Source organism: Atractosteus spatula, chromosome 14 (genome assembly GCF_055471065.1).
Source record: "Atractosteus spatula isolate fAtrSpa1 chromosome 14, fAtrSpa1.hap1, whole genome shotgun sequence".
Classification (NCBI taxonomy): domain Eukaryota; kingdom Metazoa; phylum Chordata; class Actinopteri; order Semionotiformes; family Lepisosteidae; genus Atractosteus; species Atractosteus spatula.
The window spans coordinates 31,200,143-31,222,403 of NC_142719.1; the positions used below are offsets into that span (position 1 = coordinate 31,200,143).

The following is a 22,261-nucleotide window of genomic DNA, read 5'->3' on the forward strand; positions in this document are numbered from 1 at the left end:
AGGGTTGCTATCTTGATGGCTCCTGAAACTGTCCGAAAGATCTGAAAATGAAACTTAAAATGAAATTTGAAAATATCCTGAAATGGTTATTTCCCGCTCCCACCTGTATTGTCTCCCTCTTCCTGCTCTGGAGGTGTACAGCTCTGCCAATGTCAATGAGAATGGACTTGTACTTGACCCATACTGTGGCGATGACATGGCTCTGGAGTATTGAAATCGTGCTATTTACTTGTAATGCGCGTGTCGCCATCGAATGCATTTGGATTGTTCCTGCTGGGCCGTCTACCTGAATTCACTTTTTCCCGACGCTTTGAAAAGTAAAACTCAAGGCACAAAACTAACTGCATTTAAAAGAATAAACTCGCATAATTATTTTAAAAAAGATTTATTCGGGAGCTACAAAATCATCTTGCAGATGACTAGGACACATCTCTCTACTGTGACCTATAGTTCCCAGCTGGTCTCGGGAGATTTCCATGGGAGAAATCTCCAGTCAGGGGAGCTCCGGAAACCGAAACCCTGTGGATAAAAGGATTTAGGGAGACAGCCCCTCCCCGTCCCTGCCTTTCCAGCCTGTCTGTTCCTCTATCACACCCACCAGCAAACTCGGTCGTTGTTCCTAATGCTTGAAAACCAAGATAAAAAAAACCTCACGACTGATTGCTCAGCGTAAGGAAGTCAGGTTTTGACAGGTAACAAAATTGTCCAAAACTTTGGTCAGTTTCCCTTATTCATTCGTAACCTAGACAACAATGAAAACCCCAGAGTGGTTGGGATCCCGTTTTCAGGTTTAAATCAGCTCATTTTAAACCCGGTGACGCTCCTAAAAACAAAAGCAACGCTGGAACCAGGTCAAAAACGCCTTTATTAAAAAACAAAATAAAAAAACAGAACATAACGGTTTTGAAAACGCTGGAAAGCTTGCACTCGGCGGAGGCTCTGAGGAAGCCGGGCCGCTCCCCGCTCCGCACAGTCCCCAGGCGAAAGGCACGCCGCCCCCTCGGAGAAGAGTTCCCACAATCCCGGCTGGCGACGGACGGAGGCTCCGACCTTCAGAAAACACATCCGGAGAGCGCGCGTGCCGTCCCACAGGAGTAAACCCCCCCCCCCCTCCCCCCCACCGGCTACAACAGACCACAGACAGGAGAAGAAAATAAACGACATGGGGACATGGGGCTGCTCGCCTTTATGACGCTCGACCCACACAGGAGACCCCAGTGGGATCGCGCGCCGAGGCTGGGGGGCGTCTGTGCCGGCGGTGCGAGGTGTAGTACTGCACCGGCGCCCGCCCTCCGGTCCGGTCCGGTCCTCTTCCGGCCAGGGGTCGTCCCGGGACACCGGAGCCGGCTAGGAGCGGGCCAGCTTGGACTCGTGGGCCTTCAGCGTGCCGACGGCATCTTTCACCGCGTGGTATATGATGTTCTTCACCTGCGGGGGGGAATGGAGAAGCGGAGACAGTTCAGCGAGAGCGCGGCGGTACAGCTGTGAGGGGTCCCTCCTCCCCTGCCAGCACAAGGCAGAGCCCTGCGGACCCCCAGAGTGTCAAGAGACGAAAAGGCCTCCATGGCCTCAAGTCACACGAGCCCGACTGATCTTCCCCAGTCGCAGCCCTACAGGCTGGCTGACATCAGGACTGTCCTGTGAGCTGTGGCGCCCGAGAGCTACAGGGTGGTGGTGGTCATTTACAGTTCAGATGATCGCTAACCTACTTCAGTTTCAACAAGTCTCCTGTCTCCATGGTCAGATGGAAGCTGCTCCAGGTGTTTAAGCCTTGACGACTCTCACACTCTGGGAACATTTGTCAGAGCTAAGCATGGATGAGGGATATTTTACAAGATACCAATGCTTAAAGAGACAGATGGTGGTAGAAAAGGCATCTTTTTTTACAGCGTACTGCAGTCCTTTTAACGTGCAGCTGGGACAGCTTGAGGCACAGGAGGACCAAAGCAGTGAACCAGCCCAGGACAGCCTTTCAGACTCCCCTCGGCCACAGGGCGTACCCCGGAGGAGCCCTGAAACACAAAGGCATAAGAGCGCCCTGAGGAAGGCCGGACCCCCAGCGCCCCTCGCTCACCTGCAGCTTGTCCTCGTGGTTGGAGTGCGTGTTGGACAGGTGCCTGAACTCCTGCGTCAGCCTGAAGCAGTGCTTCACGTGCTCCGGGGACACGAAGTCTTCCGCCACCTTGATGCAGCTGTACAGATTGTGCACCTGCAGAGGGGCAGGGAGGGAAGGACTCAGCCGACAAACCCACAATCCCCCAGAGAACCGCCAACCAACAGTGTCTCAGAGTGACCCGTCTGTCTGAGCCATCAACAGATTGTGCACCCCCCCGGAGGGGCAGGGACAGACAGCGCATCGCAGACGGGCTCGGATATCAAACCCACGAGCCCCCCCCCAAGAGCCGCCAACCAACACAAATCGGTCTCGGCGCGACTCTGGAGCAACACTGCGTCTGTCCGTCATTCGCAAGCACAGGAACCAGCTGGGCCTCGAGGCATGAACAACTCAACATATGAACTGGCTCCCCTGAGAAATAATAAGAATTCCACATGGCAGAAGAGCGAAATGAGGCTCACTGGTATTGGGGGGGAGGGGGGGGGGGGGGGGAGTCTCAAGGCTACTGGGTACAGAAAGTGGCAGCATGGTTCTGGTTCCAATCAAATCCTATTTGCTCTGATTTTGCGGTTACTGTGAACAGTAAATACCTAGCAATGGTGCAACTTAGCTAATCACACGACTCAAGTGCAGAATGGGGGCTTTGGGACACAACCCGATTGTCGGTCCGGACCGAGCTGCACCCCGTGGCCCAGCGTGGCCCAGGGCGTGTTGGGAAGTCAGCCCAGACCTGGTGCGGTGCTCCGGCCGGGATGAAGACGGCATCCCCAAGGAACTGCACGATGGCCCAGCCCTGCACCCCGTACTCCTCGTACAGGCGCCGCCGCAGCTCCTGGTCCAGGTACCAGCTCTGGTCGTGGATCGGGTCGTGGTCCGGAGGGTTCTCCTGGCCCTGCTCCTCGCCCACCTGCAAGAGGGAGGATTGGGGGTCACCGGAACAGCTCCAGAACGGCGTCCGAAGGAGGGCAGAGCAGGGGTCTCCAATCCTGATCCTGGAGCCCCAACACCTGCTGCCATTCATCCCAGCCATCTCTCAGGCACACAATCCAGCCCTTAACCGACTTAATACCAGGACTGACTCGGGCTGTTTTCAGCTCTTACACAAGACAGGCTGCCTTTGAATGATCATTTCATACAGCAACACAAACTGCTAGTTTTGAGGAGAGAATAACTTTCGAATACTCCAATGAAGAACCCTGTCTGCTCAATTAAGCTCCAATTAGGCAGCCCGGTTAACTGGAACGTAATGACCCCCCCAGCAGGTGTGCGGACCTGCAGGGCCAGGACTGGGATCCCAGAACTCTGGGCCGGAAGGACAGGACACCAGCAGGACTTGGGGGTCTCATTCATTGTCCTAATTAAACCAAGTAATTCAGGTAAGAGATCTAGCTTCTCTGGTGGGTGGGGGGGGAACCCTGCTGTGCCCACAGGCAAGGGGATCCCCATTTGCAGCACCCCAGCTAAAGCTCCCTGCTGCTGTACCACACCTCGGTTGAACTCATTTCCTGCTCAGTTCCATCCTTTCCAGAAGGGCTCAGTCTCGGGAGACTGCGGAGAGCTCTGAAGCTGGACCCAGGCCGGGACAGCTCCCTGGGATCCGGGCCGCCTCCCGATTCAGGTCTCGGTCTCGGCCCGCTGGACACTGCAGCATCGTGTCTGGTGCCCGACCAGCCCAGCGCACAATCTGGGAGCGCAGGTGCGTGTTCCCTCGACGGAGACAAGGGACGCCCTCAAACCGAATGGGGAGGGGAAGGGGTTCGGGGTTCAAGGGGGTTCCCTCCAGGCCGCTGACGGGATCCGTGCAGAACACTAACCCCGCGAGCTGAGCTCCAGAAAGCTCTCCGCACACTGAGGGAGGTGGGCGATCCCCACGCTCGTTAAGCTCACCTTCCGGAGAAGCTCTCGGATCTTCTCGGCGTCCTTGGCAGCATAGATGTGCCACAGGGCGCCGGGCTTCTCCCTGCCCTCGTAGATCCGGCGCTTGGTCATCTCGTCCACGTCGCCCTCGTCGATGGTCTTCGCCACCTCTGCGCAGCATGGACAGACGGGACAGGAGAGAGAAACCACACCCCACAGGGTTACGCTTAACAGCGGACACCAAGGACAGCGGACAGGGAGGATCCCGTCAGGAAAAAGCCTCCGGACTGCTCGAGGGCATCCCGGCCAAAGCCACAGAGGAGAAATCTGAACTCCGAACGTGGCACAGCGGCTGCGTTTTAAAAGCGTCTCCTGATGAGAAAATGTTTATTGGTCTCGTTCTGAACCACAGAAAAACACCTGTACTGAACTACAAGCATAAGCTCATGGTCAGCAACACTTGGGAGCATTTAAAATGAAGAATCAATGCACAGACAAAAAAAAAGCAGAGCTGATCTGCAAAGCACTTCACAGAAGGCACGCACACCCCAGGAGACTGCAGACAGGCCTGTCCCTCAAGAGGCCAGGGCACACAGCGCACCCCAATCACACTGGGGTGCATGCTTCTCGCTGTGCAGTTCCAATCTGTCTTCCTACATAAACTCAGCTTTCAGTTGAACTTAGCATCAGTTTAAACCATAAATGAGGCTTCTACTTTGTAAAATTCCAGAAATTTTAAAAAAACTTTTGAGGGGACATCATTCCAGGCAGGAGCTGCCCTCTGTAGGACTTTGGTACAAAATGGTTCATTAAACGAGGACATCCACAGGACTTCACTTCACTGGAGGTGAGTAGGAGATGAGCCTCATATACCAACACTGCTGGAGTACTGTATGCACTAATACACCACAACAACCCAGTCACAGTATCTGTAGAGTCCAGTACACTGACACAGCCCAGTCACGGGCTCTAGACTCTTCTAGTCCCTGTGGAGTCCAGTACACTGACACAGCCCAGTCACAGGCTCTAGACTCTTCTAGTCCCTGTGGAGTCCAGTACACTGACACAGCCCAGTCACAGGGCTCTAGACTCTTCCAGTCCCTGTGGAGTCTAGTTCACTGACACGGACCAGTTACAGGCTCTAGACTCTTCTAGTCCCTGTGGAGTCCAGTACACTGACACAGCCCAGTCACAGGCTCTAGACTCTTCTAGTCCCTGTGGAGTCCAGGACACTGACACAGCCCAGTCACAGGCTCTAGACTCTCCTAGTCCCTGTGGAGTCCAGTACACTGACACAGCCCAGTCACAGGGCTCTAGACTCTTCTAGTCCCTGTGGAGTCCAGGACACTGACACAGCCCAGTCACAGGGCACAAAACCTGCTTTGATCCCTATTATGTTCTGCAAACAGAGTGTTATGGGTATAGAGAACTGAAAGGCCTTGATCTGAAACTGGTTCTCGTGTGGTTCTCGTTCTCTAAAATGTGATGGCAAATCAATTTCGATAAAAACCCTGCAGTTTCCCCGAGGCGTAGCATGAAGACAGGGAGGCGTGGTGGCCCTCCTCCTGAGCCCTAGCAGAGCCAGTTAGCACAGGGACAGAGACAGAGGGAAGGGAGTGAGAGAGAATGATTAGTGACAAGTACATGCTTGGAAGTAATACAAAAAACCACAGACCTTGACTTCCAGTGACATCTGTTTCTGTGGATGAGAAAATTTCCCAGAATGAAAAGCAGCAGGTGGAGTGTCACAGCCCCACCTGGGCCAGGAGCCCAGCCTGCCTCAGCACGGCCGCAGGGCGGGGGGTGGGGACGCTGGACATGTCACCGAAAGCACCGCATCCCAGGGAACGACCTCGGGCTTCTGCCATTACCAACACAGTACTGCCAGGCCTTGTGCTCTTGCGGGCAGGGGGCAGGTGATGCTCTCCAACAGATCACTCTGAGCCACTACTTAATTAGCTATCTCTTTTATGAGCTGATCTCTGTCCACCACAGCCCAGCCCAAAGAAGATTTGTAATGGGGACAGGTTCAGTACACTCAATCCATTCCATCCAAAGCATGAGACTGACTTCACCCTGGTGTTTCACTGAATGACCTTTAACCCCTAGGTTCTCCTGGGCTGGGCACACTCACACAAGCGGTGGCCACACCCTCAGGTGGAAGCCACACCCCAGCACAGCCAGCCCCGCCCCCAGCCCCGCCCTGTGCACTCACCCTCCTCGTGGTTGTCCTCTCCCTCGGGGATGCCCACGTACACCATGACGTTCACGGCGTCGGACACATCGAGGTGCAGATTCGTCGTCCCCACTTTCCTGTCCTCCGCCGATATCAAGCCTGCGGGCACACGAGCACGTCAGAGCAGGATCTCAGCGTCCAGCTGGCTCCGACCAGGAAATCGGCTTCAAGATCTCAGCTGAGCAGCTTGTCCCAGACACCTGCTGCGCACAGCTTCCTGTCCTAGGTCCTAAATACACCGTCTCACGGCCTCCAGTTGTGTCTCGGAGTCCTGCTCTACTGCAGACCAGATTAGACCAACTCTGCCAGTACATTTAGGACTCCTGTATCCTGCTATCCCCTCTGCTCAGGCAGGAGCCGGCCTGCAGCCGTCGTACCCCCAGGGCGCCCCCTCACCGTATGCGTTGTACATCTTGGGCCCCAGGTCGGGCCGCACGAAGAAGTTGGGCAGCCGGGCAGCCAGGTTGAGGCGCCCGTCCCTCTTGGTGTACTCGGGGAGGGGGAGATTCTCCATCAGGTCCTCGAACCTGGGACAGGAAAGACAAGCCCTCAGACCCCGCTCTGAGCCCCGTCATACTCCTACTCATGCACACACGAGGACACAAGAAGGTACTAAAAGCAGCCAGACTGATTAAACCGAAGACTGCTCTGCACTTTGGAAGATAGGACATGCGTTCAGGATTCCAAGTCTGGGCAAGAGCTGAGAGCACCAGAACCCACAGCCGGCTCAGTATTTAAGGACTGGCGGAATCCTTTCCCCGTGATCAATATCCTCTCTTATCCACACTGGGATTTGGAGAATCCTTTCACGTGCCCGTCTGACCCGGGAATCAGGAAGCACGTGCCCATATGAGTCGGGAAGCGGAGCCAGCGTTCCTCACCGTGTTGGCATCATGTCCCGGAAGTCCTCGCCGGGGGGCCAGTCCTTGAGCTTCAGCACCATGGGCTGACCATCGGTGCCCTGCAGGCGCTCTGCAACAAGCACAGGAGGGCACTTAACACCCTCTCTCACCCCCACACAGAGCAGCCACCCTCTCTCACCACACACACACACACAGAGCAGCCACCCTCTCTCACCACACACACACAGAGCAGCCAACCTCTCTCACCACACACACACACAGAGCAGCCAACCTCTCTCACCCCACACACACACAGAGCAGCCACCCTCTCTCACCCCACACACACACAGAGCAGCCACCCTCTCTCACCCCACACACACACAGAGCAGCCACCCTCTCTCACCCCACACACACACACAGAGCAGCCACCCTCTCTCACCACACACACACAGAGCAGCCACCCTCTCTCACCCCACACACACACACAGAGCAGCCACCCTCTCTCACCCCACACACACACACAGAGCAGCCACCCTCTCTCACCCCACACACACACACAGAGCAGCCACCCTCTCTCACCTCACACATACACAGAGCACTTACTGGAGATGACCTCGAAGCCGTCCCAGAAGTCCCGGACCTTGACGTCGGAGATGATGGCGCAGTTACGGCAGTTCACCAGGTCGACGTCCTGGTCCCCAAACTCCAGGCTGAAGGCCTCGGGGCGCCACAGGCCGGCCTTCAGCTTCTTGTGAACCCCAGACACCAACACAGGCTGAGGGGGACAGAGGGAGAACAGTGGAGGAGACGAGGGAGCGAGGAGGAGAAACAGCCAGCAGGGCCGACGGCACAGAAGGGGTGAAAGGGTTAGAGGGGGGGAAAAGGGAAGGAAAGAGCTGTGGATCAGTGTCCTCCAGGGCGGAGTCTGGCTGCTCCGGCCGGCTCTCCTGCCCGGCCCGCGAGCCCCTGCCTCTCCCGGAACAGCCCCGGAGGCGGGCCGACGCTCACCTGGCCCTGCTTCCAGCACTCGCGGAAGATCTTCCAGTTGTTGCTGTTGCTGGGGTCCTGCAGGCACAGCAGGCGCCCGTCGCACAGCCAGGAGTGGGAGGTGTGGGGGTCCAGCACGCTCAGCCCCATCATGCTCTCCTTGCGGCCCCCCTCCACCGCCCCGCCGTCCGCACGCCGCGTCTCCGCCGCCTTCTTCGTCTCCACCACCGAGGCGATGATGTGGTCCAGGAAGTTCGGCAGGGCGCCCTTGGGCTTGTCCCCCTGGAGGGGACCAGAGAGGCGCCGAGCGTGAGCCGGAGTCACGTCAGCCCCGCGGGGGCCAGCAAAGCACGGCCGCACACCAGCGACTGAGCCAGCGAGCAACGCGCGCACCGGCACAAGAGCCAAGACCTAGGAGCGGGCCTCGCGGATCCCACGGGACCAGGTTCCGGCACTGCGGCAATGTTCGAACCCCCAGTGCATGCTGGGATGCGCTCGGGGATACGCACCACTGATGCCGTGGAGAAGACAGAGGGGAAGGGGACCCCCGCGTCCCCCGCGCTCTGGGGCAGCTTCCCCGGGCCGGAGTTGAGCAGGTCGCGCAGGCTGGAGCCCTCGGCCTTGGGCTGGGCGCTGCTGGAGCCCAGGAGGAGGCTGTTGAAGAGCTTGGGGGTTGAGGAAGAGGAGGAGGACTTGGAGAGCGAGGAGAAGGACTCCAGGCCGAAGGGAGACCGGGACTCCTTGGCCATCACCGAGCGGAGAGAGCCCGACTCTGCTGGAGAGGGAGGGAGGGAGGGAGGGCAAGACACATCAGTGTGCCTTCTTTACGGAAAAATATCCCAAAACACTCTCTCCGTGTCCCGAAACGGCCCGGGCTCCTCACCTTTCGTCTCCTCTTTGGCCTTCTGCGTGGCCAGGTCGGCCAGCCAGTGCAGGGCCGAGGAGGGGGGGGCGTCTGTGGAGGGGGGGCGGCTGTCCTTCGTGACAGGGGAGGGGCCTGGAGGCGCAGGGGCGCTGCTGCTGCTGCCCTCCCCAGTATTGCCCCCTGCATCCAGACCCGGATCTGCTCTGGGAGCCGTCTCCCCCTCGCCCCCGGGGCCCCCCACCGCACTGGAGGAGAGCTCGGGACCCAGAGTGCCGCCGCCCGCGCTGGAGACGCCCCCACTGGAGGTCACAGCGGGCTGCTAGGGGGACACAACACAAAGCGGCTGGAATTAGTAACCTGCCCGGCCGCAAGGGGCTGCAGTGACACCTGGGCGCTACAAGGCGTCACTGTTTCCCAGAGGAAATTCTGAAACCTCCTTGATCACGCACAGCGCTCTCCTTTGGTACATCACTGAAGACGGCGCACTGCAGTTACCCACAGCTACAGACTGTGCTCGGCTGGCATCACACGGGCGCGCACCAGTGCTCACCAGGTGCACCAGTACCTGAGAGAGCCCATTGGGGGCGGCGGGCCTGGCCAGGGGCTTGCTCTGCCGGCTGGTGCAGGGGCAGTTGGCTTTGATGCCCCACTTGCCTCGTGCGGCGTGCACCATGTCTCCGATGTTGTACAGCGCTGCAGGGGAGAGGAGAGGGAGAGCGGTCACACCAAGAGGCAGGTGCCCGAGAGCGAGAGAGCGAGAGAGCTCGGGTCCTGCCCAGAGAGATAGCCCAGCGTATGCCCTCACTGCTGGTACTGGAGGAGCAGGGGCCCAGCAGCAGACTGTGAACAGAGGTGCTCAGAGCTGAACCATGCTGGACCCCCACCTTACTGTAATTACTTCACATCAAACTTTTGCTAACTAAAAAAATCCAGCAACTTCTTGACCTTCGACACCAAGACCTTTGATTCCTCGACCTTGGCGTGCAGGCCCGGCTGCCACGTGCTGCCACGCAGGGGGGAGTGCGGGGTCACTGACCTGTGCCAGGGATGATCTGGGTGGGCAGGAGGTTCTGGGGTTCATGGGGCTGCCCCTTGGCGCACTTCAGCCAGGAGAACACCTCGTCTTCCGGGCCCTCGTCCGTCTCTGCAGAGACACAATGCAGAGAGAGGGTAAGAGCACAGACAGGCTCCCCACCAGGGATTTGAACCTGCAATCTCCCTGCCCCGGTCAAGCACAGCCGCGCGGAGACAAGGCCGTGGGCGGCGGGAAGGGGGCTCACCGTCCGGCAGGCGGCTCTTGCGCAGCCGGTAGCAGTCCAGGCAGACGCCGAAGCCACACTTGCGGCAGACCCAGTGGATGTTGAAGAGCGTCGTCTCGCACACGTCGCACATCTCCCTGATGCCCCGCACCGCGCGCTTCCACGCCACCTTCTCTGCACACAGAGACACAGCACACTGGTCAGTGTCCACTCCCTGGACTGGTCACTCTCACTGGCCCTTCAGCACACACTGGTCACTCTCACTGGCCCTTCAGCACACACTGGTCAGTGTCCACTCCCTGGACTGGTCACTCTCACTGTCCCTTCAGCACACACTGATCAGTGTCCACTCCCTGGACTGGTCACCCTCACTGTCCCATCAGCACACACTGGTCAGTGTCCACTCCCTGGACTGGTCACTCTCACTGTCCCATCAGCACACACTGGTCAGTGTCCACTCCCTGGACTGGTCACCCTCACTGTCCCATCAGCACACACTGGTCAGTGTCCACTCCCTGGACTGGTCACTCTCAGTGGCCCGTTCAGCACACACTGGTCAGTGTCCACTCCCTGGACTGGTCACTCTCACTGTCCCATCAGCACACACTGGTCAGTGTCCACTCCCTGGACTGGTCACCACTCTCACTGGCCCTTCAGCACACACTGGTCAGTGTCCACTCCCTGGACTGGTCACTCTCACTGGCCCTTCAGCACACTGGTCACTCAGAGGCTAGCTCCCTCTCCCCACAGGCCTTACGGTGTGGCTCCACCATCATCATGGCCTCCTTCTCGGACATGACCAGCTGGCAGAACTGGTCGCCCACGTTGGCCAGGATGTACTTGGAGGTGTCGAGGTCGAGGCCCTCCTGAGCGGCGGGCGAGGGCACCCACAGCCCCATGGCCTGGGGGTCGCTCTGCTGGGGGCTCAGGAACCCCTCGACACGCAGCACCCCTTTCCTCGTGAACGCCAGCCTGTGGGGGAGGGAGGGGAGTAAGAGAGCCGAGTGTCAGAGGGGCACTCTTGACGCAGGCATGTGTCCCAGGGCCAGAAACCTGCAGCTTCACAAGAGGAACAGCCCGAGCCCAGCCCAGACAGATCCGATCAGAACCACACCGACTTGCTCCAGGCACTCTCTGGAGCTGGGCAGCGCACAGGCTGTTACACTCAAAGGCCCACCATCTGAAATCAAAAGGAGTTGTCCCCCCCACCACACACACAGAGGGGTCAGTACAGACTCACCCCCCACACACACACACACACACACAGGGGTCAGTACAGACTCATGCCCCACACACACACACACAGAGAGGGATCAGTACAGACTCACGCCCCCACACACACACACACACACACACACACAGAGGGGTCAGTACAGACTCACCCCCCCACACACACACACACACACACACACACACACACACAGAGGGGTCAGTACAGACTCACGCCCACACACACACACACACAGAGGGGTCAGTACAGACTCACGCCCCACCCACACACACACACACACACACACACACACACACACAGAGACAGAGGGGTCAGTACAGACTCACGCCCCACACACACACACACAGAGGGGTCAGTACAGACTCACGCCCCCCCCCACACACACACACACAGAGAGACAGAGGGGTCAGTACAGACTCACGCCCACACACACACACACACACACACACACACACACAGACAGAGGGGTCAGTACAGACTCACGCCCCACACACACACACACACAGAGGGGTCAGTACAGACTCACCCCCCCCACACACACACACACACACACACACACACACACAGAGGGGTCAGTACAGACTCCACACACACACACACACACCTGCGGAAGTGGAAGAAGCGGCAGGCGACGGTGGAGTCGTCCTCGTCCGGCTCCTGCTCGCGGGACTTGCGGTAGCGCTCCAGCCGGCACTCCCGGCACTTGTGCAGGTGAGGCGCCACGTTGATGCAGGAGCCGTCCTGCAGGAAGGACTCGCCCGACTGCTTCAGCTTCCGCACCTTCGTCACGTCCTTCAGCACCGACTGGCCCGCTGCAGGGAGGGACAGAGGGGTCACCCAGACTGCGCAGGGGGACAGAGGGGTCACTGCACACAGCGCCCCAGACTGCGCAGGGGGACAGAGGGGTCACCCAGACTGCGCAGGGGGACAGAGGGGTCACTGCACACAGCGCCCCAGACTGCGCAGGGGGACAGAGGGGTCACCCAGACTGCACAGGGGGACAGAGGTGTCACTGCACACAGCGCCCCAGACTGCGCAGGGGGACAGAGGGGTCACCCAGACTGCACGGGGGGACAGAGGGGTCACTGCACACAGCGCCCCAGACTGCGCAGGGGGACAGAGGGGTCACTGCACACAGCGCCCCAGACTGCGCAGGGGGACAGAGGGGTCACCCAGACTGCACAGGGGGACAGAGGGGTCACTGCACACAGCGCCCCAGACTGCGCAGGGGGACAGAGGGGTCACTGCACATAGCGCCCCAGACTGCACAGGGGGACAGAGGGGTCACTGCACATAGCGCCCCAGACTGCACAGGGGGACAGAGGGGTCACCCAGACTGCGCAGGGGGACAGAGGGGTCACCACACACAGCGCCCCAGACTGCGCAGGGGGACAGAGGGGTCACTGCACACAGCGCCCCAGACTGCACAGGGGGACAGAGGGGTCACTGCACATAGCGCCCCAGACTGCGCAGGGGGACAGAGGGGTCACCCAGACTGCGCAGGGGGACAGAGGGGTCACCGCACACAGCGCCCCAGACTGCGCAGGGGGACAGAGGGGTCACCAAGACTGCACAGGGGGACAGAGGGGTCACTGCACACAGGGCCAAAGACTGCGCAGGGGGACAGAGGGGTCACCGCACACAGCGCCCCAGACTACGCAGGGGGACAGAGGGGTCACCGCACACAGCACCCCAGACAGCGCAGGGGCACAGAGGTGCCCTTCTTCATCCCCCTGACCGGAACGTGCCCAGAGAGGGGGACACGGGAAGCAGGTGGGGGAGCAGGAGGAAGTGAAGAGGGAGACAGAGGAAACCCCAGGGCCTGCTCACCTCTGAAGGGCTTGGTGCGCGGCCGGCTCTTGCCCACGCCCTTGCCCTTGCCCTTCTCCAGCAGCAGGGCCCCCTCGCCCCCGGCCCCCCCCAGCGGCCCCAGGTCCTGGGGCTTGTCCTGGAGGGGCTCCTCGGAGTCGCTCAGGTCCGACAGGTCGCTGTTGGTGCTGGAATCCGAGTCGCGCTTCGAGGAGAGCCCCCGCTCGTCCAGCGGGAACTTCTGGGGCGACTGGTCGAACAGGAGGGGCGGGTCCGAGAGGGGCACCCCGCCGCCCTGAAACAGCGAGAAGCTGGGGGCCGGCTGGGGCTCGGCTCCAGGTTCCAGGGATTTGGGGTCCCCGGTCCCCTCCGATCCCGCCAGCGCCCCCGATCCCTCCTCGGTGGGGCTGGCAGACAGGGTGGGCATCTCCAGGACCTGCGGGGCGCCGGCGGGGGGCTGCGCGACGGCGGGGGGCGGGTGGATGGCGCCGGCGGCGGCCGCGGCGGAAAAGGCGGCGAAAGGGGAGGACAGCCGGCTCTTGGGCGGATCCGTGAGGGAGAAGAGGCCGGGCTTGCCCTCGGCCGGGGCCCCGGGGGCCGCGGCGGGGGGCGGGGGCCAGTCAGAGGTAGCTGTGGGCCGGCCGGCCGGCGAGGAGGAAGAGGAGGAGGAGGAGGGCGGGGTCGCGGCGGAGGAGGCGGGCAGGCCGCTGAAGGGGCTGTGCGACAGCTTCTCGGCCAGCGCCAGGAAGGGGTTGGGGGGCTCCTCCCGGGAGAGCTTGGGCAGCTGCAGGAAGAGGTTCTCGTGCCCCTCGGAGGGCCGGGAGCCGGACAGGAGGCCCAGACCCCCCCCCACAGCGCTGCTGCCGCTCGCCAGGCTGCTCCCGGAGCTCTTCCCCCCTCCGCTGCTCATCCCTGCCGGGAAAGCAGGAGAGAGCTTGGGCATGGCTTCCGACCCGAAAGGCTTGCCCAGAACCGCTCCGTTGCCCGCGGGTTTGGGGTCCGGCTTGGCCTGCTCCTTGGGGGAAGCCAGCGCCGTCCCGAACAAACCGGCGGCTGCAGCAGGCTTTTTCGGGGTCTCGGGCAGGGCCAGGGTCTTGAAGCCCCCCAGGCTCGGCGGGTCCTTGGCCAGGCTCTCGGACACGACGGTGAAGTAGTTGGCGCTGGGCCCGGAGTTCTGCGCCATGCACTGGAAGAATAAGTTCTGGGAAGGGTCCGAGTCGCGCGCTGGCTCCTCCTTCGCCCCAAACCCTCCGAACCCGAAGGGCCGGCTGTCCGTGCCCAGCGCCCCGTTGCTCTGGGAGCACGGCTCTCCGAAGGCTGGAATCGGCAGGGGCTGGCTGGGGGTCATCCGGAAACTGCCTGCCGACATCTGCGTGCTCCTGGCACTCTGCGACCAGACATCAGACTCTTAAACGCCAGCAGAAACGTTCGTCACGCTGCTTGCTCCCACCAAACACACCGCCTGTCTCTAGACATGGGTCGCCAGCAACAGCCCCGTGATCATCACAGTCCCCCGGCTTCCATCCCACGATCCTCTCCCGCAGTCCCCCCCACCCTTCCTCCTCACGATCCCCTCCCACAGTCGTCCCCCACCCTTCCTCCCCACGATCCTCTCCCGCAGCCCCCCCCACCCTTCCTCCCCACAATCCTCTGCAGCAGTCCCCCCACCCTTCCTCCCCACGATCCTCTCCCGCAGCCCCCCCCCACCCTTCCTCCCCACGATCCTCTCCCACAGTCGTCCCCCACCCTTCCTCCCCACGATCCTCTCCCGCAGCCCCCCCCAGCACTTTCTCCCCACGATCCTCTCCAGCAGCCCCCCCCACCCTTCCTCCCCACGATCCTCTCCCGCAGCCCCCCCCAGCACTTTCTCCCCACGATCCTCTCCCGCAGCCCCCCCCCACCCTTCCTCCCCACGATCCTCTCCCGCAGCCCCCCTCTCCCTGTACTGCCCCAAGCTCACCTCAGACTGCGTCACTGCCCTGGTGGGCGCCATCTGGTCTCCGTAGCTAGAGGGGGCAGCGGACGCAGAGCTGGTAGCCCCTCCTTCGACAACACGCAGGCCAGAGGAAGAGGAGGGGGGAGAGGGGGCAGGGGTCGGGACCACAGTGCTGGGGTACCCTCCCACTGCCCCCTCTCTCTCATTCTCAGGTGTGGGGGCTGTAGAAGGCTTGTCCTTCTTGAGAGCGAGGACACCAGTGGGGGCTGCACTGCCCATCTGCCCCACAGAGGGGAAAGAGGTGCTGGAGAAGGGGGAGGGGGCAGGTTTGGGCAAGGGCGGGGGTACAGCGATGGGGGCAGCAGTGGGATTCAGGACAGGCAACGGGTCGCCCCCAGAGACAGGGCGGTCCTGCACCACGACTGTGCGCCCGTTCTCTTTAGTGTAGGTGGCGAACAGTATGTTGGGGTGCCCCTGGGAGGAGACGTGGGTTGAGGGACCGGGGGAGCTCTGGCTCGGGGATGTTCCCTGGGGCGCAGCGGAGGTGTTGGGGCCACCCTCTCCTCCTCCCCCTCGCCAGGTGCCCAGGCTGCCCTCCCCCCCCTCGCTGTCGCCCCCGCCCTCGGCCCCCTTCAGCCTCTTCAGGGCCACGTCGCCCTCGCTCTCCGAGGCGTTGCGCCGGCGCCGCCCGCCATCGCCCTTCCCCCCGTCGCTCTCCTTCCGCCTGCGCCCCTTCTTCCCCGGCTGGTCGGCCTGCGCGGGAGAGAGCCGCGGAGCGGGCGCGTCAGTCGGGCCGGGCTCCGCCACGCCCACCCTTCCCACAATCCCCTGCAGTCACGCCACCCCTACAGGAAGCGAAACCCGCCCTGTCCGCAGTGGGACGTCGCTGGGGAAGGGTGGGGATCGGAGCCAGGCCAGCAGCAGGTGCACAGTCAGGCCATTCCTACCAACAAACCACGACACTCAACATTTTCAGACCACAAGACCTGGACTGACCACTAGCCAAGCACGACGGGAGCCACCAGGGCCTGCGACACCAGTAACGCCCACTATGGATGCTCATTTTCTGAAATGGCTCAAGCCGTCTCTCCAGACTATGAGCTGTAAAACCCTGTGACACTACCAACGAGCCGTTCAATAAACTTAAAAATGTCATCAGTCCAGAGAATCACCATGCCTCCCCCGCCCCTCCTCACCTCGTCCAGTCGCTCGTCGGCCAACATCACGTGGAGCACCCGGGGGTCAACTACCTGGGTCTCCTCACCCTGCGCAAAGAGAGAAAGAGCGATGCTCTCAGTAAAGCCTGGGATGGCTCTGACTGCTGTGCACTGGGAGCCTGGCCTGGTGTCCTGCAGTTCTTTATAATTGGAAGTCAAAGATCAGTGGCTTGGGTTGCTCATTTTCTAACGGCACAGTTAACAGGGGCTCCACATGTCCCTCCACAGGAGTCTGAGCGGCTCTCAGTAAAGCCCGGAGTGGATGGCCTGCAGTGGAACGGGAAACAGATCTGACATCCTGTGCGGCTCTCAGTAAAGCCCGGAGTGGATGGGCTGCAGTGGAATGGTGTCCTACCTGGCTCATGGTGATCTCCATGATGTGGGAGACGGGGTCGTGCTGGGACACCAGCCCCGGCGCCCAGGGCTCCTCGAACTCTGGCTGGTACACCCTCACCCTCTGGCCCTGGATGGTGTAGGGGCCTGTGAGCAACACAAGGTAGACTGTGTTGGGGCAAAGTCCTTCTACCATTCATGCATCTGTGCTTTGAAGAGACCGTTTTGATACTATGAAAGAGTAAAGAGCCAACAGCACCACTGGTGGGTCTGAGGTTTTCTCTACTGCACCGACCCCATGACCCCAACACCCCGCACAGTGCCAACCCCGGGACCCCAAAACTGCACACAGCGCAGAGCCCGTGACCCCAACACTGCCACAGCACAACACAGCGCAGAACACACGACACTGACACCAGGCAGTGCAGACCGCAACTCAAGCAGATTTCCTGTCAAACGCCCACAAAAGTCACTGATTCAGACTGTCTGGCTAGAAGGTAATCAAAAAGCTCTGCAGAAGCTATACAATTAATAACCACTGGCTCTGATCTATCGACAGTGATCACACAGCACTGACTGAGCTCAGCCCCACACCAGCTCATCATCACTGGCTCCGATCTATCGACAGTGATCACACAGCACTGACTGAGCTCAGCCCCACACCAGCTCATCATCACTGGCCCTGATCTATCGACAGCGATCACACAGCACTGACTGAGCTCAGCCCCACACCAGCTCATCATCACTGGCTCCGATCTATCGACAGTGATCACACAGCACTGACTGAGCTCAGCCCTACAGCAGCTCATCATCACTGGCCCTGATCTATCGACAGCGATCACACAGCACTGACTGAGCTCAGCCCCACACCAGCTCATCATCACTGGCCCTGATCTATCGACAGTGATCACACAGCACTGACTGAGCTCAGCCCCACACCAGCTCATCATCACTGGCCCTGATCTATCGACAGCGATCACACAGCACTGACTGAGCTCAGCCCCACACCAGCTCATCATCACTGGCCCTGATCTATCGACAGCGATCACACAGCACTGACTGAGCTCAGCCCCACACCAGCTCATCATCACTGGCCCTGATCTATCGACAGCGATCACACAGCACTGACTGAGCTCAGCCCCACACCAGCTCATCATCACTGGCCCTGATCTATCGACAGCGATCACACAGCACTGACTGAGCTCAGCCCTACACCAGCTGAATACCACTGTATCTGATCCATTGATACCAAGAGCCCCTGTCGATTCCAGAACCTCATCGAGCCGCCTCCTGAAAGATTCTGGCTCGGACCCATGCTCAACCAGAGCGGCACGTCGCTGTCCCAGGGGCAGGGGTGTCTGGTCACTCACCTCTCCTCAGGATCTCCTGCAGCTTGAGGTCACCGAGCCAGCTGGTCACTGCGGCCTGCAGCGCAGAGTGCTCCTGCAGCAGTGTATGACAGAGGTCTTCTTCCACCTGCAGACAGCACACACACGCAGTCACATGGCTGCACGGACACGCCCAGGGGCCACACACACACTGCTGCGCTCTCCCTGCCTCCTGTAAACTGAGCAATTATGCAGTTCTCGTTAACCCTGTCATTAAGCCAATTAGGGGTTCAGCCGAGTACCCAAGCGCCCATCTGGACAACAGGCGGCCGTGCACGGCGGTGGAGTCGCTCGTTTCGAACAAAGGCTGCTGACCGATACGCGCTGTTCCCCACATGCGTGTGTGTCCGCTGCCGGCCCACCTCGAATTTCTGCAGGGACGTCCCATCGGGGAGGAAGCTGAGGGCCCGGTCCACAAAGAACTCCACCGGAACCAGGGAGCCCAGGCCAATCCTGTCCACCAGGGGGCGGAACGCCTGGAAATGAAAGAAGCCGCAATTTCAGAGGGGAAACGGCACGAGCTCTTCTTGCTGTTAAAGTGAGATGGCCTCACTGTCAACAGAAGTTCTGGAAAAAGCTAGTTAGTCCCTTAACCTGCCCCTGGCCCCATCGTTCTTCATATCTACACACTCTTTCCTCATGGGTCGGCAGATTCTCAGCCGATTTTCCCACCGCTGGTTAATGAAATACATATTAAACTTTCATTTATATAACTTTAACCCACAAAATTGTGATCAGAGAAAACCTGAACTGCAAGGCCAGAGGTCCTGGAGTCCACAGTCCCGCAGGGATCAATCTGTGTTCATCGGCCTTAATGAGATTAATTATCGACTTAATCATCATGCAGGAGTATCGGGGCTGCAAGCCCCAGCTTATCCAAGAAGAGCGGAACGCTGGGATAAGCAGCCTGCGAACAGGAAGTTGGAACACGAGCTAATTGGAACTACAGACAACCTGCTTTCCCAAACCCAAGTTATCTTGGGTTCAGTTTCCAGACCCCAGATTGTGTGCATACCCCAACTTCTGTAAGGCCTCATTTGAGGAAGAGATGTTCAGAAAGACTCCTTCCATCATCACCAGACAGATGCTTTATCCTTCACGACGAACACCAGGCAATACAGAGTGGACACAACGCGCGTGAGAGGCTTCGCCAGGGGCACGTGCATCCGTGTTCAGCTTCTCTGGACTCACCAGGGCAGGCCAGACAGCGCTGGGCACAGTGCCCCCTCCCGGCTGGGCTGGCTCTTTGCGGGACGCCCAGACAATGGAGCTCTCCACCAGCAGCGCCTGGACCTGCTCTGCGTACACCCGCACCCAGGACCGCCTCCCCCATGATGCGCCCTCAAACTCCACAAACACCTGAGGAAGGCAGAAAGGGACGGTCAGATTGCACACGTCACTGAACTCCACAGGCACCTGAGGAGGGCAGAGAGGGACAGTGAGACTGCACACTTCACTGAACTCCACAGGCACCTGAGGAGGGGACAGAGGGACAGTGAGACTGCACACTTCACTGAACTCCACAGGCACCTGAGGAGGGCAGAGAGGGACAGTGAGACTGCACACTTCACTGAACTCCACAGGCACCTGAGGAGGGCAGAGAGGGACAGTGAGACTGCACACTTCACTGAACTCCACAGGCACCTGAGGAGGGCAGAGAGGGACAGTGAGACTGCACACTTCACTGAACTCCACAGGCACCTGAGGAGGGGACAGAGGGACAGTGAGACTGCACACTTCACTGAACTCCACAGGCACCTGAGGAGGGGACAGAGGAACAGTGAGACTGCACACTTCACTGAACTCCACAGGCACCTGAGGCAGGGAGAGTAAGTGTACACACCCAAGTAAGCCAGCCCTGGTACTGGAGAGCCAGAAATGAATCACCCCTACTGGTCTGCCTTTACTCAGCAATTCATAAAGACTTGGAACATGTTGTGCTAGGATCAATTTCATCAGTTCAGCTGGTCAGTAGAGCCTGGAATGGCCGACATGAACTGGAACAGAACCAACAGACCAGCTGTGGTCTCTGACAGCTACAGACTGAAGGGGATCCATGTCAGCTGATCAAGAACCTCACTGAACCGGAGTCTGGAATGGTCAGCAGCAGTGGGGAGATCTATACTCCAGAGCGGTTTTCATATCAGCTGATCTCTGAGCTCAGTACTCCAGGGGTCAGAGGGAGATTATTGCTCCCAGTGAGCAAAAACTGCAGAGTTAAGGATGACCCTCAGACCTGAAGGACTGCAGCTGTCCAGGACCAGGGCACACATCCTGGTACTCTAGCACCCAAGCAAGTAAGACTGCATTTACCCTTACACTCCATATACACACAGGCAGAAAGAGGGAGAGACGAACACCTGAGGCAGAGACAGCCCATGTTTAAAGAGGACCAGTCGGCTGTATGGAAACAGTCACCCCAGAGAACTTCAGAACCCACAGTAAGGAAACCAGTGGAAACTACAGAGAGAACTGAACACTGAGGCACTTCTTTACACAAAGAGTGGTGGGAGTGTGGAACAATCCACCCAGCCATGTGGTTGAAGGTGATAAACTGGCTTCCATCAAGAAACAGACAGATGAGATCTGTAGATCAGTCAGCCACTAACTACCCAACAGGTCACATGAGCTGAATGACTCGTCTCGTCTGTAACCTTTCCAATGCTCTTACAAGCCCACTGCTTGCAGCAATGAATGAAAACTAAAAGACCTCACCGGACTTCTATAACATCATTCAAATGACGTTCAACTGTCTCTTGTAGACCCGTCTACAGTCATCTTGCGCAGACTCGACCAGGAGTATTATACTTGGTCATTCCATTCACCACACGTCTGGACTCCCATCTAAATGACATTTCTTAGCAATGTAACTATAATAACGCCCACGGCTTTATTACAATAACGTCTGACCTCCTGAACACCGGCGGTCAGCACTCTACCGAGTGCTGTGTCCACAAGCAATTCATCTCCCACACGTGCACGAATCACAATCGTTCACACAAATCGCCAAGCGATATGGAAATCCGTGCATCTCTAAGAGGAGGGGAAGAATATCCTGTAACCTCTTTATCTGTTATTTTTTTTACTCTCCAACCACCCCCCAACCGCCTCACCAGGGGAGCCAGGGCGAGAGTTTCTCACGCGTCAGCTCAGAAAAGGTCGTGTTATTGTTTACACTCGGCGCTGCGTTCATTTGCACAGACGCGGTCGCTGTTTCGGGATGAAAGGCGACTCCAGTGCAAAGCAAAAACCAGCGAAAAGCACAAAACACAGACACACGCAAGCCATTATGAGCTCCCAGCCCGCCTGTGTTGTGCTTGGACAGGGCCCTGCGGTACTCCGGGACTAGGCCCGAAAGCCCCGGACTGGAGTGCGGCGATGCAGGCGCCGATGGGGTTCACAACAGCGCACCGCTAAAGACCTTGAAACGATTTCTCTAAACTCAAATGTTCTTCTTTAAAACTCCAGAGCGGTACTCCCCTTGCCCATACGTGCACTCGCTAGCTCGTGTGAACCGACTGTTTTGTTGTTGTTGTTGTTGTTGTTTTTTGCGCACTCATCGCTGCGGACACTGACCGTCAGCCCCGGCGGTGCCGTCCGCTCTCCGCCGCTCACCTCTACCCCCGGCGCCGCCAGGCCGATCACGCTGACCGCCCGCACCGTCCCTCGGAGCCAGTCGCGCTGGCTCACCGCCGGCTCCGGCTCGGCCCCGGCCGCCGCCGCCGCGCCCGCGTCCCCGAAGAGCAGGAGCAGCCTTTTGCCGACCAGCCCCAGCGAGTCCCCCATCCCGAGCCCCCCTCGGAAAACAAAATGCAGGAATGGAGGAAAAAAATAACTTCTGCACAGGGAACTCTTGATACTGTCGTCTCCACTAACCCCCCCCCGCCGTCTCCCCCCAGCACTCCTCTAGAGAGGAGTCCTCCAGATATTGCGCCGCTGGTTGGGGGAAAAGCGGTTGCAAATAATAATTGCAAGGGTAGAAAGAGAGAGAGCGCTCCCCCGTCCGCAGCAATAAAATGTTATTGTTCACAATGCAACAATCCCGCTCTGTCCGCCATTACAGCAGCCCGACGCGCTCCTGCACACTGCGGAGCTCCTATCCTGGGCGTGAGGGAAACTGCGCGGCGCCCCCCAGCGCCCAGTCCGGGCAGCACAGGGAGAGGGAAGGAGGCGGGGCAGTTGGAA

The 22,261-nt window shown here is 59.4% G+C and overlaps 1 protein-coding gene across 6 annotated transcripts; it reads right to left on the bottom strand.

The window, feature by feature from the left end:
* Window positions 1-848: 848 nt before the first annotated feature.
* kdm3b (lysine (K)-specific demethylase 3B) lies at window positions 849-22,177 on the bottom strand. 6 transcript variants are annotated; one of them, XM_088932921.1, is made up of 25 exons: window positions 21,692-22,177; window positions 19,268-19,435; window positions 18,439-18,552; window positions 18,059-18,164; window positions 16,711-16,835; window positions 16,335-16,403; window positions 15,163-15,891; window positions 13,224-14,589; window positions 11,998-12,205; window positions 10,920-11,134; window positions 10,184-10,336; window positions 9,940-10,047; window positions 9,469-9,596; window positions 8,922-9,222; window positions 8,548-8,810; window positions 8,060-8,320; window positions 7,655-7,826; window positions 7,091-7,181; window positions 6,606-6,736; window positions 6,189-6,308; window positions 5,649-5,672; window positions 4,004-4,143; window positions 2,847-3,023; window positions 2,075-2,209; window positions 849-1,428 (listed from the first exon to the last, which is right to left on the bottom strand). In XM_088932921.1, the coding sequence occupies exons 1-25, from the start codon at window positions 21,860-21,862 to the stop codon at window positions 1,348-1,350; spliced, it is 5,556 nt and encodes a 1,851-aa protein (XP_088789047.1). In that variant the 5' UTR covers window positions 21,863-22,177; the 3' UTR covers window positions 849-1,347. The 6 variants fall into 6 exon arrangements, with proteins under 6 accessions (XP_088789047.1, XP_088789046.1, XP_088789044.1 ...); XM_088932920.1 differs by having other exon boundaries at window positions 8,548-8,813; XM_088932918.1 differs by having other exon boundaries at window positions 8,548-8,813; window positions 8,922-9,219; window positions 21,653-22,177.
* Between the last annotated feature and the right edge of the window lie 84 nt (window positions 22,178-22,261).